The 16,108-nt window shown below is 39.6% G+C and overlaps 1 protein-coding gene across 1 annotated transcript in view; it reads right to left on the bottom strand.

Moving 5' to 3' along the window:
• Positions 1-13,682, bottom strand: part of LOC113477014 (rap guanine nucleotide exchange factor 5-like) — a 52,618-nt gene extending 38,936 nt beyond the window's left edge. The window contains exons 1-5 of the mRNA XM_026843082.1: positions 13,488-13,682; positions 8,672-8,722; positions 7,439-7,545; positions 6,364-6,485; positions 4,860-5,028 (exon numbers count right to left, since the gene is read on the bottom strand). Coding sequence (XP_026698883.1) covers positions 4,860-5,028; positions 6,364-6,485; positions 7,439-7,545; positions 8,672-8,722; positions 13,488-13,682 — 644 coding nt within the window. The remainder of the gene's footprint in view (positions 1-4,859; positions 5,029-6,363; positions 6,486-7,438; positions 7,546-8,671; positions 8,723-13,487) is intronic.
• Between the last annotated feature and the right edge of the window lie 2,426 nt (positions 13,683-16,108).

Genomic DNA, 16,108 nt, shown 5'->3' with positions numbered 1-16,108 from the left:
CTGTCACAAAAGTCTAGCCCACGTGGAAAAAGCCACACAAAAGCTGCTGTGGACAGCATGGGATAGGACTGTGTTTTTCTTTAAAGCAGTCTAATTCCCATCACTAAAACACCTGTGAGCTTTTGGAACGTTTATTGACAATCAGATACCAATATGATAGGGTTATTACTATAGGAAGAAGAAAGAAAATGCCCTTGAGATCTTTACTTCTCATGGTATTCAAGTGTGGCATGCCAGCAAACTGAGCCAATAGCCAAAACTGCAGCTGGTGTAATAAACGTAAATCCCATGTATGAGCAGAAGCTTCTATCTTTGACTAAATTATTTAATCGCTCATATGCCTTGATGTGTTTAAGGAGAGAGCTGACAACATGTCTGGAATACACAGCTGGTATACTGTGATTCTCACTCTCCATGTCCAAAATATTTTTTCCCTGATTAAGAAATTAAGGTCAGAAAGCACACATGCATTCAATTTGGGGCAAGCATATTCAGACCAAAATGGTAATTCAGATTAGAAATCACAATTATTTTTACAACTGCTTTTCCTATTGAAAGAAAAACTTGATTTAACATTGTAAGTGTTATAAACAGCCCAAAAGACCTAAATGAATGAAGTTTCATTTACAAAGACTGATTTATTCAGTCTTTATAATCTGGAATGAGATTAAAATAACTGACCTCTTTAGATGCCTGTTTCCCTACACATGTGATCTCATCTCTCAGAGCCAGGCTAGGACCTGATTCTTCTAAACTGAAGCCAAAAGATAGCAGCTCAGTAGACACAGCCACAGATGCAATCTGTAAACCCAGAACAGCATATAGCATAGCTATGTCCATCTTGGGCCTTTATCACTACATCTTCTATTAAAAAATACTCCCAGTATTCATCTGCATATGAGCATCAAATACCTCTGAAACCATTAATATACTAAAAATTATAGTCAGGTCTCCAGAATCGGAGAGGAAGAGTGTATTATGATACCCAGATTAATAGAAGACAGACAGACAGAATGGATACTGAGGAACAGAATCAGGACAGATTATCACCTTAGTTTTTTTTCAAAAGGGGCCAGATAAGGCCTAGCAAGGGCTAGTGCCAAACAGGAGCTACAAAACCCAGGCAAACAAGCCTAATGCTTACACAGCTCAGTGCTCTGTGGGCTTGGTAGGGTGTTAAGCAGAGCAGGATGCAGGGATGCTTGCCCTAGATCTGCATGCAGGCAAGTCAAGTCCAGCACAACTATTACTGTAGACCTCACAAAAGCAACTTCAGTGCTTCCCGACCCACTGATGGAGGAAGCAATACGGATACACCCATAGTCCTGGGTCTGGACCTCAACTGTACGATGTAAAGGCACTACATATGTCTCTATGCTGGCTTTACAATCCAATAAAATACCCATGGACACCTAAGAGCTGTTTATATTCAGGAAAAGCTTTCCAGGAACTCCATAAGGTAGTAACTAAATGAATATCCCATCCTGGCTATTTGAGTTAAAAACAAATTACTTTTAAGAATGGTTACTTTTTGAAATTAATAAAATGTAAATTATTTCAGGACAGAAGATACAGAATATAGTGTAACACTTCTGAAAAGAAAATAACAGGCAATATGAGATAAAGAAAAAAAAATCCCTTGTTAACTTACCTTCAAATAATTTTAAAAAAAATATTATGGGATATATTTCAATAGTCTGAGATACCCAGTGCATTCTTGAAATCTTAATTGAGTCTACCAGTGGTTCTGAAAATTAGGTGTTGTTATAAACACTGCCATTTACAACGAAGGAAATAGAAGCACACAAAGATTAAACCCCTGATACAAAGCCACTGCAGTCAGTAGAAAAGAATTCAGGAGGCATTGGGTGAGCACCTAAGTGATTGCTCAAGGCTGTAAGGAAGTCCACGGCAGAGCTTTCAGTTCAGATCTTTTGTTCCCAGTCTGTTGCAATATTCACTTATTTTCTATTCAAGTAGAATTGGCTGTGATTAATATAGGGTGTTTAATGACCCCAAGAGGCCTCTGCATCAGTCCCATCTCATTTGACAACAGTTACAGGGGACCAGTCCTGCAGAATACACATAACAACAGTAGCCTTCAGTTTAGTGTTAGCTGCTAAAAATCCACTATGTCCTGGTCTTCCATGTTAGATTCCCACCAATGTTATGTTTAATGTAGGGAATTATCCAAGGTCAAAAGGCAACAGAGAGCATTTACTCAGGAACCATAAGCACATCTCCAGCTTCAGAATGCTATTTACATTGTAGAACTCTCTGTAGTATTACTTGGTAACACTGCTAATACTGACCAAACCCAAACACAAATCCATCAAAAATCTGTACAGCAAGTCAAGACTGGGCCACATTTATGTAATATGTTTTCCAGGAGAGCTGCTGAAGGAAGTTCCCAGAGCTGGTACTGCCTATTCAAGTCTACAGACTCCTTCTGGGACAGCAGACCTATGGTGCTCCACAAGAGACCCACTGATGCACCCAGAAGTCCGGGCAAGTGCAAGGCTGGTGCCCATCAGTTGTGGAGGAGACAGAGCTTGTCTGGTGCCTGGAACCACCAGGAAATGTCCAACATTGCCTTCCAGTGCACAAGCAGGTAGTTGCTTCTGATTTCATCAAAAGCAGGGAATCTAATAAGGTAAGAATTTCTCTATCCCTATGTACATACAGAATTAATGCCATCAGTACAGATTATGAGAAAAACTAAGGCAGAGAAATGAATACAAAAATATTAAATTACAAAAAAGACTACGCTTTTAATGGTATGTAAAACAGCTTACATATTTGAGAAAAGGCAAACACTGCAAGGAATAGTTTTCAGAATTGCCCTGTTTGTTCATTAAAAGAGTATATGGGTTTATTTAACCTAGTCAGACAACTTTAACAAACACCCCACCACATCTATTCCCTTTCAGACTGGGTTTTAGAAGTGTATTATTTGCATCAAGTATGAAGAATTTTGAACCTGGAAAAGCCTCCTTTCCCTTTAATATCACATTCCCTCGAGAGTATGCCATTATTTAAAATTTGATTCCTTCAATATATATTTTTTTTAAAAGCACCCTCATAATCTGACAGGTAAAATCTCCAGAAAATAATCCTTCAGTGACAATGTTCCCAAAAGGAATCCAACTTCAACTAAAATTTGAATAATGTGAGCAGGAAGGAGCTAGAGAAATACATTAAAGAATAATTGTTCAATTCATGTGACAGGAATCATCCTCCATTAGAAGTGACAGTTGCACTGGAATGTTAAAACTGCAAAGCAGACTGTAAAATAGTGGTATTCTCTGGCCAAAGTCAGCATGCAGGACACATTTTAACTTAAACCTAAAAAGTCTTCAATCCATTTTTCCACCTAGCATCCTTCACATAACACATCAGTATGACCTATCTGTTCTTTTTGATTCAAAGCCTTTGTACAACTAGTCATTAACCATGAAAAGTGACCTCATTTTCAGTGATAATGAGGAAAACCTGAATTTCCACTGAAATCAAGATGAAATTACCCTAATATCTAAGGGACAGCCAAACTGCTTAGCACCAGAGTAGGCTGGAAGACAAGAATTTCTATTCACAAAAATATTCAAAGGTTTTCTCCCATATGAGTCATCTGCTTAGAAGATTGCATTTGGTCCCCTGCTGTAGCCAATTTGGGGTCCTTGTCACTTGGCTACACTCAGCCAAGCTGACCAAATAAATGCATTTTCAACGGAATCCCCACTCCAGAACTGACAAGTTCTGGTGGGTGAGGGCAGTCAGCAACAGAGGAAGGAATCAAGTTTCTGCCCTGAGCCATGCAGAGAAATTACTGAGATTTTTTTTTTTCTACCAGCTCAATGTGTCTTAATTTAAGAAGCTGGGCTTGAGACAGCTTACAGGAACTTTGGGCTTTGTGCCCCTTTCAAATATTTCCATTGGACATTTGAGGAATGTGTTTTTAAAATGTAGTATGTAGAGAAGGAAAGTACTTAGAGAAGAAAGTTTTGTCTTTGACATCAAAGAGAAAAAATCCTAGTACTGGAAGAGTAATAGTTCTCCACAGTGTATCAGGTTCGAGGATTCATCATGCTAGGGACAATGAAAGAATTTAACCCAACTTGTCTATCCAAGCCAGCTCCTGCAGGTTTGCTAAGGCATGAGGGGTCATGAGCCTGCAGACCTCTCACACCTTTTTCCTATATTTTGGCCTCTCACTGTGGCACACAAATAACTATGGTTTCCTTCTAGCTGCTTTAAATAGGCAACATTTAGAGCACAGCTGTATCAGCACTAAGGATATGGTAACATCCAATAGTCAAGTGAAAGATGAGACATGTAGGAAGCAAAACTCTTAAGAAGCATATTCTGAAAAAGGAATAATAATGTGAGACTACAGAGCTCTGGCAAACATGCAGTAGCAAACTAAAATCAGATGACTGGAGCTACCATGTTTCTACACACCTTCTCTATCCATCTGATAGCTGATCCTGACACAGCACAAGGGCATCTGATCTACTAGTCAATCAGCTCCACAGCATGCCTGCTGTCAAATTCATGCCAAACCTCCAAATGTAAGAGGAAACCAAAATAAAATAAAGCCATTTGCCCAGGTACTATAGCAAGCTAGAGTCAGCAAACTAGTGCATAAGAACCACAATATGCCAAAAACCCCAGGTCAAATACCTTCATTTATCTAGTCACACTGACTTTCTCAGATGAAAAGCCTATCTACAAAGCTTGACAATGCTGAAAAGAAAGCTGACTCATTTACACTGTGGTTTGAGGGTAAATAGTGTCATTATAAACCATCCACTTACAAAACAGTCAGCAAAAGTTACAAACAGCTGTACACGCACACTTACAGATTACACATGTCAATCCTGGGAGGAGACAATGGCAGTAGTTGAAGTAGGAGCTTCACTCCATTCTTCCATCCTTCCTCTTTCTCAAATTCACAGAAAAGGTAGGTACATTCATCTGCTGAGAACTGGTAGAAAGCATGAGTGTCTTGAAAATAGAGTTGTCTGTCCACTGTTAGGAAAAATAACATTAGATAGCTTTTAAACATTTACCATGTAAAGGTTCTGTGTCCCCACCACACCCCATATTGCATTTTAATGCCGAGTTACACCACCACTCAGGGCAAAAGGATCGCAAAATCAGCACAGAAGCAATCCTGCTCTCTCATACTAACTCAGAACTCAGAGCATCTAAACAGAACAACCCCAAAACTTCAATTTGAAGATATCCAGGGTCCTGAAATTCAAGCATTAAGACTGCTGAGTACTTAATCAATTTTGGAATCAGTTCAGAATTAGGGGATAAAAACCTTCCACTTGTCAGATCTGTGAGCCTCAATTTCCATTGGCCTCTAATCTGTTCCCACTAATGGCCAGACACAAGTAAACAGTTTAGTAATGGAGATGCAGCCCACCATTACCCCAGTTTCTCAAATTCAGGGCTACTGGATTTGTAGACTAGACCTGGGTAAGATGATGTGCCAGTACAACAGCTGTCATTTCCCCTGGCATAACCAGGATTGACCTGGGATAGAAGGACAGGGTCCAAAGCCAAAAGCACAAGCTCCTGAAGTGAAAGTCACTGCACCCTTATTGAGGCTGCGTGATCAGACATACTATCAGTGTAGCTGGAGCAGAAGAAAACCTTTAAGTATAATGTCAGCATACATAAGCAGAAATCTTCCATAACACCTCGCCTTTTCACAAGGAAGAAAGTTTAGCACAGACCTCAGGGTCGGGTACGCTCTGAGTCGAGCTAAGTAGTCCCAGCTAAGAAGTAAGTCATCAGATTTCGAGGTTGGTTCCAGTGTAATTATCACCAACCACATTAGCTGGACCAACCCCTAAATTTGGTGGGGAAGGTGGGGACAGCCAGATAGAACCTGGCATCACCACCATCTCAAGGAGCTGAATCCTCTCTCAATACATTGTAATCTAAAACTATGAAAAAGAGAGAGAGGAAAGGAAAATCACTAATAGCGAGAGAAGTCATGATCTGCAGTGACTCAACAGCTGCTGTTTTGTGAAAAACCCAAAAAAAGCTCGAGGAGAATAAAAAACAGCCTGGAAAAGACACGCATGCCATTTGCTACTTGGTAATAGGCAGTTACATTTGCAAAAGCAAAAGGAAGGAAATTGCCTAAAAAAAGAAATTAATCTTTGGTATTTACGAAATGAGAGGTCACAGAGGTAAGCCTACCAAAGAGATAGTAAAATAAACAACTGTCAAGAAAAATGGATCAATCTGCTTTTTTTTTTTTTCCTTCCTTCCTCTCCCATCAAAAACTTACCCTATGCAGGAGAAACTGATAGTACTTCTAGCATGAAGAAGGCTATCAAGACTAACCTGATAATATAATGCCCATATCCAGGAGGAGCTGCCACACTCCAACAGCTGTAGATCTGCACTTAACAAAAGGGCACTGCTCCAAAAGCCAGTCTACCAGTTCTGATCCAACACAGCTTCTCCTGAAAATAAGCAAAACATCACTTCTTACACTAAAGTAATGTTAAAATGCTCTTTTTTAAAGCTATTAAAAGCGAATCCTTCTGTTCAGGGCCAACACTTAGTCTCAATTACTAATTTTTGTAATTCTATCCATTGCAAGGGAAGAACAAATTATTCTGGCAAGTCTCCCCTCGTTACGAGGGAACTCGTGTTATATGAGTAAGTTCTGTTATGTACCTAATTCATGTGGAACCCTTTACAATATGTAATATTTTTATCAATTTGTGCTGCACACAGTCATCCAAAGATGTATAAGAGCTAAATAAACCCCAACTTTTAGTCTCAGAATTTTATTTCCTTTCTGAGCATAGGCATAAGCAATACTGCTACATGATATATGTGTAAGACATAGAGTGCTGCCCTAGGATGTACTTCATCTTTTACATTATTGGTAAACTTATCTTTTTAAATCATAACAACAAAAAAAAAGTAGTGGCTTTTTCTTAAATATGGATATGAATGAAAGTGCTAGAGACCTACACATTTTGGCATAATTGGAAATAAGAAACATTAATGCTGTAATGCAGCAGAAATGGAAAATCACTTCATTACCAAAATATTACATAAATTACATGCAGAAGTCACTGTGTAAATAAATCTTAGTAATCCAATTGATCTCTTCTGTAACTCCAGACCAGGGCTAAATTCAGTACTCTTTCTTTTCAACAAAATAACAAACACAATTGTATATGAAATCATGAGCAATTAAATTAATGGACATAGAATCAGACCACTGCTGCTTTCTGACAACTGACAAAGATATTAAAATACATGAGATTTTAAAGAATATTTTCAATTCCTAGTAAACACACACAAAATCTCACTCTCAGAATTTACTCTCTTGCCAAATCAGCACATGGGCAAATGCAAATAAAACCCATCCAGTTGATTAAAATGAATGATCTTGGGTTACCTGCAAATGCCAGTAAGGTACACCCTGTCTTTTATCAGGTCAGACGCTTGTAGAGTAAAAATATTCCTGAGAGCTCTCCCAGCACAGGAAGAACTTTCTCCATAAATCTGAATGAAAAGAGAAATTGAAAACTGTGACAAACAGGGATTTATTCCTTCTGTAGTAAATTGCCTTGCCAGTGTCTGCTCCCTCCCTCTGAGCAATGCCTTCTCCCCAGCTAAGCCAGCAGTCAAAGCCTCGGAGGAAATGCACCCACACTTCTGCCATACCCTCTTGTATCATGGGTTGCAGATGGCCCAGTGAGCTGGACTACTTTTACATTTGCTGCCTTAGAAAAGCAGAGGTTTTACTGTCTGTCAGTTTTACCTCTGAACAACAGACAAGTTCAAATGAAACCAAGTGTTACTCTAGAGAAGCAAAAAGACTGTATTAACCATTGCAAAACCCACATAAATACAGTTAAAATTATACATTATTCCATACGTATCTGAATCAAATAATTTAATACAAGCCTAATACATACTGAAACACCATTTTATAGGTTTTTTTCTTTTTGGTCAGAAACTCTGAAGGTATCCTACGATAGCTACGGGTCAGTTTATCCATACCTTGCCAGAAGGATGCGGTCTTTCAGAATGGACACAACTCTGACTTCACCCACACCTGATTTCTATCTTACAACTCAAGGCTGCAGATGTGTCTATCAAAACAGAACCCAACTCCATCTTCCATAAAACCATGTTCCACCTGGAATCTGTATACCACTCCTTACTGATGAATTCAACTCAGGCTTCTGTTGTGATGTTTCCTCACCATTCCAGCAAAACACATCAGGAACACAAATAACTAACTTGAAAGAAAACCAATGCTGCGGTTTCACCTTTTGTTTTCTTTCCTATGTTTCAAGGAATATAAAATAGTCCTGAGACAGTAAAGTCCTGTGAGACGCAAAATCAGAGCTCTCAAATATTGCAAAAGTAAGCTAAACGGTAGCAAATGTTTAAATGTTTGGGAAGAGAGGGCACATCAGAATTCACAACAATTCAGTTTGCAAATTCAGTAATAGAAGTAGACAAATTCTAACACACCCAAATTATAAATTGTTAACTGGATTTAACTGCAGGCCACACTCACAAGTGTTTTCAAAGCTATGGCTAAGAGATTGAACCAAAGCAAAAAGATTCCTAATATGTTGTTTCGTGAAATGGAATTGTAAAGAAGCTTGACAAGTACCTTGTTTGAAGGAGTTTCCAAATACGGATTTGAAATTCTTCTGGACAGGGTCTGAAAGACAATTTGGTAGAGCTTTAGGTTTTTCCTGGGTTTTGTATGGAAAAAAAGTAGCAGCAATCTAAGCCTTTTAGCTATAAAATCTAAATTAAAATAATCTATCAAATCATGTGAGTAGTCTTATTGAAGTCTCCAAATAATATTTTTTTCACGTCAAGATCTATGTTGTTTATGTTGTTTACTACATTTATTCTTGATCTGGTAAAGCAGATGAGCAATGAGGTGGCAAAGTCTGTAGACAACACACAACTATTTGGGTCACGAAAGACCAGAAATGGAAGTGAAGAATTTTAGGATAAACCTAAAAGAAGCTGGGCGAAAAGACAGTATCATGATGAGCTCAACATTAAAAGCACCATGTAGTAGAGGGAGAAAATGTAATTACACCTACTCTAATACCTCTTAAAGCAAACTTTATCAATTCAGTAAAGACACCTCAGGGTCACAGAACACTTCTCAAGGAAGACCACTCTTCTGAATTAAATTCTTAACTGTAGTTAAAAAAAAAAATATTGGGATAAATGAGGAAAGAAATTGTGACCAGTGGGGAGGTAACATTGCTCTAATGTAATTCAGCATTATCTCTGCCATGCCACATGCTGCACTGGTAACAGCATCTCAAAAAATGGATGCTCCAATGTTAGAGGGGATTCAGACAATAATAGTAGTAGGAATAATAAAGGAATTGGATAAATTTCAATATGAGAAGAGACAGAAAAGATTTACCTTACAAAGGAGAGATTACAGGGGACATAATGCAATTATACAAAATAATGAAATGGCACAGAGAAAAGACAGACTTTCTGTGCTGTTTCATGTAATATGAGAATAATGGGTAACTCAATGAAATTAAAGAGGATTCATGTTTGAGGAGATAGAAAGGAAAATGACACATAACTCTTCACAGCAGGGAAATGCAAATGCCAAAATGTTACCAATTAGGGATTTAAAGTTATAAAATTAACAGTGAACCAGAACTCTGGAAGGCAAACAGAGGCAGGATAAACATCTCTGTGAGAGTCAGGTTACCCCACCTTTACTCACCATGATATTTCCATATCTTGTTAGTGTTAAAAGACAAGATATTGTCTAATCTGATGCTTACTGGCAACTTCTGTCCTACTACAAGCCACACAAGACACAAATAAACATTGCCTAAAAGAAGCCTGGAAGTGGAACAGAAGACATGCAGGTGCACTGGCAGCACAATGGGAGGATTGTGTGGTGCTCACTCACATTATTCCAACTTGTAGGCAGCATAATTAATTCCTCGCTTTGAGAAGGATTCAATTCACACTCGGTATATTGTAATCATTTAAAAAAAAAAAAATCGTCCTTCACACCCTGTAAGAGTTACAGAATCCATAATTCCGTAATGTCACCTGCTTTTTTTCCTCTTATATTCTTGTCACTGTATTTTTGGAAAGGGAAGGGAAGCAACAAGGAACCACAGAAGCATCTAATGCTGTTTACTCTTCCAAGCTCATCACAAATGTTAGCATAGTTCCACACATAACAGTAGCCCCATATGGAAATACTATAACATAAATTCCCGTCTCCAATACCCAACAAAAATGCCATAAGACTGCAACACTGCCCCAGATCCCACATATTCTTCCTAGCCAGCACATCGTTAGCACTTTCTTTCTGCAGTAGCCCTACATACCACCACTTCACTTGGTTTCTGTCCAAGTCTTTCATTCAACAAGCCTCACTCACTGCAGCAGCACGGTCAAAGTTTATACATTGTTTTCCTCCTCCCCTGCTCCGTTCCCAGGCTGGCGCTAACAACATTATCATCAGCAAGCTAATTCCAGTGATGCCTATGGGAACTACAGCTCCTAGCACTGCACTGGCTTGGTCCCTGCAGGGTGCAGTTACATGACAGCATAAGAACGAACTCAGCAAGAAGGACAAATATAGTGGCCTTCTATGACAGGGTTACAGCATTGGTGGATAAGGGAAGAGCAACTGATGTCATCTACCTGGACTTGTGTAAAGCATTTGACACTGGTCTTGCATGACATCCTTGTCTCTAAACTGGAGACACATGGATTTGACAGGTGGACCATTCGGGGGATAAGGAATTAGCTGAATGGTCACACTCAAAGAGTCCAGGTGGAAACCAGTGACAAGTGACATCCTTCAGAGGTCCAGGACCAGTATTATTTAACATCTTTGTCAGGGACATGGACAGTGGGATTGAGTGCACCCTCAGCAAGTTTGCCAACAACACCAAGCTGTGTGGTGCAGTCAAAACACTGGAGGGAAGGGATGTGCCATCCAGAGGGACCTGGACAGGCTGGAGAGGTGGGACCGTGTGAACCTCATGAAGTTCAACAAGGCCAAGTGCAAGGTCCTGCACAAGGGTCAGGGCAATCCCAAGCACAAATACAGGCTGGGCGATGAGTGGATTGGGAGCAGCCCTGCGGAGAAGGATTTGGGGGTATTAGTGGATGGAAAACTGACTATGAGCCAGCAATGTATCCTGGGCTCATCAAGAGAAGTGTGACCCCACCAGGAGTCCTGTGTCCAGGTGTGAGGCCCCCAGCATAAGAAAGAAGGATATGGACCTGCTTGAGCAGGTCCAGAGGAGGCCACAAAGATGATCAGGGGGCTGGAAAATCTTCCCTGTGAGGACAAACTGAGAGAGTTGGGGTTGTTCAGCCTGGAGAAGAGAAGGCTCCAGGAAGACCTGATAGCGGCCTTCCAGTACTTAAAGGGGCTGCAGGAGAGATGGGGAGGGACTCTGCATCAGGGAGGGTAGGGATAGGATGAGGGGTAAAGTTTAAACTGAAAGAGGGCAGGTTTAGATTAGATATAAGGAAGAAATTGCAAGGACTCTGCAAAAGGTCACTAAGGCTGAAAACTAGTAGAGAAAAAAAAATATTTCTAATTTATCCTTCAAACCACACAGTGCTAGCTCTGGCGCAGGGAAGAGAGAAGGAAATCACAGCCCTGAAATAGGAGAAGGGAAGACAGGATAGTAGCTCCTGTTAGTAGCAGCCTGAACCCGTATCAGCTTGGAGCAAGCATAAAACATTGGAGAGCCCAGAAGAGTACATTTAGCCTGCTATGCAGGAATCTACACACACAAAATCTCTGCAAATACAAGAAATGGAAATGAATAGGAGAACATAAAACAGAAGTGGAAGTGGCATTCTGGAATAGAAAAAAATATCTTTCCTGTTGATGCTAGTGCAGCCTGTGTTGAAACACAGCATAATGTTGAAACACCCACTGCAGTTAGGCTGAAATTCACATCAGATTTTAAGAGTTTATGTCTGAGCTACCAAGCTACATCCCCTTTTCGTTTCCTTTTTTTATTTTTGTTTTTTAACTTGCCTCAATAAATATTGAGGGTACCTCTGTTCAGCAGACTCTACTTTGGCTGTTGGGAACAAACTGGGCAGTCCCGTTCAAGAGAGAGACAGAGAGGGATGATCGGGGATCCAGGCTTTGGGCCTTTGGGCCGCTGTTTGGGGGAAGCACCACTCCTCCCTGAAGGTATTTGGCAAATACAGGCTGCTCCTCCCAAATGATTTTGACACACACACACCAATTTGAAATACATTTGCAAATGACTTTTAGAATGAGCCAAAATGTGCTTTTAAAACAAATTCATTAGTCATCAAGCAAACAACTCATCTTTCATGCAAACTACCTTGGAACAGCTATTGCTGCCTATGCCAAGTGCCGTTTTCCAGGCATTGCCACTCCAGTGTCCCCCTGTGCCTCTTCACCAGCTTCAGGAGAAGATTTGCCAAACCATGTGTTGGGGAGGACATGGGGATGTGGCAGCACACATGGTCCTCAGACAGGAGACCATACGAGGAGCAGATCCAGAGTGCTAAGTGTCTTCCTCCCATCCTACAGGAGCAGGTGTGCATAGGTGGCTTCAGCCTTCCTGACGGGGATGCAGGAAGAGAGAGGCAGGGAGCTGGTGCTTTGATCTGGGCGATCAGGAATGTGAATTATGAACACAGCACGGGGTTGGCAACCTAGCTTGAGGACACGACTTGCATGTGACAAGTGAGGAAAGTTGGGACAGGTGGCCCAGGAGAAGGTTATGGAATAGGACTGCTAAGATTCAAATCCGAATACACCACAGATAATTTAGTGTGAATTTGGGAAAAATTATAAAGGAGTTCACTGTGGTATTTAAAACCATTAGTAGTGCAGGGAGTAGAGCAACGGTGTTAAAAGAATGGGAGGATTAGAATAAAGTGACCAGTAAGTAATTTAAAACAACCAGAAGGAAATAATTCTTTACAATCTATATGACTGGGTCATGGAATTATTAGCCAAAGAATCAATTATTCCAGCTAGAATTTTAAAAGCAGTAGCTAACTCAGACCGATACTATTATGCAAGGTCTATATCTGGGTTTAAGTTAGTATTGCTTCAACTGGTCAATTACTTTTAAATAAGTTGAGAAACTCTGCCATTATTTAAAGCTAAGCATGCAAAGATATTGGTGATAGTATTTTGATATATGAGCACAAATTGATTTTGTAAAGCTTTGGAAAGAAATTCCCCCATGACATACTAGACAACAAGCAAAGTGTACTAATGAGGGCACATTTTGGTCTCCATTGGAAAGGTCAAGCTGTATCTTACCACAGGATGCTGACTTAGTTCTTTACTCAGCAGAGTATTGAACTGGCTCCACTATAGCAACTCGCTATGCATTTACTACAACCTGGTTAATGTTCTAATGAAGGTCTAAAGATACCACAGAGCATGTTTTCAGTCATACTTTTTGGAGAAACATTTGAATTTTCTCCTCATTTTTAGATCTGGGATTTTGCTTTGGCCTCATCTCAACTTCAGAGGATGACTTGCCTACAAGTTGCTTGTGCTTTGCCTCCTGCCCAAGCTGTTCCAACAACTGCTGATATTTCTGCCGTTGCCAGCACTGCAGTCGCAGTAGCATCAGCAATGCTCCATACATCTGCTAGCAATTTAATCACCATCACGCTCAGAAAGTAACAAAGCAAGAGTGCTTGGAGCTCCAGTTCAAGTGCCTTCCTCAACTGGGATTTAGTACAGTGACAGCAGCCAGCAACCTGTCTACACTAGAAGTCACACTGTAACACTATAGAAGAGGCCATAGAAATTGTAGGAAAATAATAACTTCAAATATGAGACGCAAATGTTTTGCCTTTCTTCTAAGAGCTTCTGATATTCCTGTGCAGTTAGCAAGAAAAAGAAAAAAAAAAAAAAAAAAAAAGCTTTGGCAAAAGTAGGGAAGAAAGAAAATCCTTTTTCTAAATCTTTTACAGCAGGATTTATATTAAAATGAAAAGAAACGAGAAAAGACAGAATTAGGGTTTTTTCCCCTCAGCAAATTTTTAAGCTTCCACTCCAGGTTTTACAAATAACTACATTTTTAACTGGATGCATTACCAAAAATTGAGCATAATGCCACATTAAGAGTCTGCAGTGCACAAGCAAACTAACTTTTTTCAGTTTACAACACACTCATCAATATTTGTCTGTTTGATTCAGGCTTAATTTGCAAACATGCCCATGATCAGCTCCATGCTGCTGAGCAGTTCTGGGAACATTTTTGTATACAAATATAAGAAAACAATTGTTCATAGTTTCAGGGCACTATCACTATGTCCCTAAAGAATTTAGTATAGCACTTGTGCATTCTAAATTGGATAAGTCAGTATACTTAAAATTAAGCAAATGCTTCAGTGTTGTGCTCTATCAGGCCTTATTCCACAAATAGACTGAAAAAAAAACATCTCATTTTGAAATGCACATGGTGTAGCATGGACTACCTAGTAATGAGATCGTTTTTATTCCCTGACAGGGGGATTTCTGTAAATACTCAACACCTGAATCCTAAATTGGCTAATGTGGCCACAAAGGAAATTATATATTCAGCCAGATTTCCAACAAGCGTTAAAGCATCCAAGCCTAAAATACACTTTCACAAGTATTCATGCTAGAAACTTCTCATGTTCCAACCATGAGAGACAGCGTATGGAAAAGGATCATAAATAAAGCTGAATCCAAATTCACTTCCAAAAACAATCATCTGTTTGTGCTTTTCTCTCTTTACTAATAATTCAACTCTAACAATATAGTGGCTCAGGAAAAATTAAAAAAAATCCACCATGGGTATTTACTTAATTTCCCTCAGGCTCCTCTCCCACTCCACACACAAATCAAGAAGTAATTATTTTTTTCCTAGACAGATTTCTTTCTCTCATTACAAACCATGACAGTGATAATGCCATAATAGCAATAGAAACTACTGCAACTGTTACAACTGATGGAACCCTGTGGTTTTTCTTCAAAAAGATTTGCTAAAAGCAAGCAGCTGTAATAATTAAAAGAGTTTCCACTCCAGCCCTGATCTGAACATGAATCCTGGAAGGAAGCTGGGCTGTACCTGCTTGACACACCCTCCTCAACCTGCAACAAAAGAAGGCAGCAATTTCTGAAGGAGTAAATGCTCATTTATTTCCAGTGCTTACTCATGCCAGGTAAGGAGTGGGGGAAGGGAGAGAAAATTACCGAACAATTTGGCTTATCACTTTGCCACCTTCAAATTCTTGCATTTGACATTGCTTGCTGCTGTCTAAATTACAGGGGGGTTAAGTAGAAATAGGACATGGGTGCCGTGTTTAGTAGATGAAATGCTACCATTGTTTGAGGGTGGCTGGATACAGTGAGTGTTGTCATGAATCCCAATCCGTTTCCATGTGGCAGCAGATTTTTCCTCGTGGTTGCTAAGGCACAGCAAGCAGAGTTGGTTGGGAAGCTAGCTGACTTTCAGCAGATATCATTCATATGAAACCGTAGAATATGCCTGACTTTCTGCCAAATAATATTCATAACAAACAACCTTCCCCCACTGCTCCTCTTGAAACCTGCTGTCAGAATTCATAGATAATGAAGAAGAACCAATGGAACAGTTCTCTCCATTAATATTTATTTAAGATTAAAAATAAAACTCTTATAAAGGATCTTCTTTTTAAAGGAAAGATTTTCCCCTGATTATCTTAAACTTCATATACTTAGGTGTAGCATCAAAAGATGAAAAAGCTGTACAAAGATAAATCTGTATTCAGCAAAGCTTGCAATGTAAGGTTCCCAAGTGAGCCTGCAAAGCTCTCTGGAGAAACCCAAATGGGTCGTTAGTGAAAAGAAACCGAAGAGTGCAATGAATATGAATAAGTTATTTCACAAAATGGAAACCCACAACTCATGGTTCATTCTCACCTCCCTCAAAACTGAAAGAGATCTGTGAATAAAATGGTTGCTCTTTATAAAAAGACAAGCAGTGCTCTTTAGGTTTAAAGACTTACTTCTGAGACAGTCAGGAAAGCAATGCATTTAGAAGCATTTCTGTATTTTCCA

This window comes from Athene cunicularia (genome assembly GCF_003259725.1).
Source record: "Athene cunicularia isolate RWA chromosome 2 unlocalized genomic scaffold, athCun1 chr2_part1, whole genome shotgun sequence".
NCBI classification, from domain to species: Eukaryota; Metazoa; Chordata; class Aves; order Strigiformes; family Strigidae; genus Athene; species Athene cunicularia.
The sequence above is the reverse complement of the archived record's forward strand: the minus strand, read 5'-3'. Positions and strand labels throughout refer to the sequence as shown.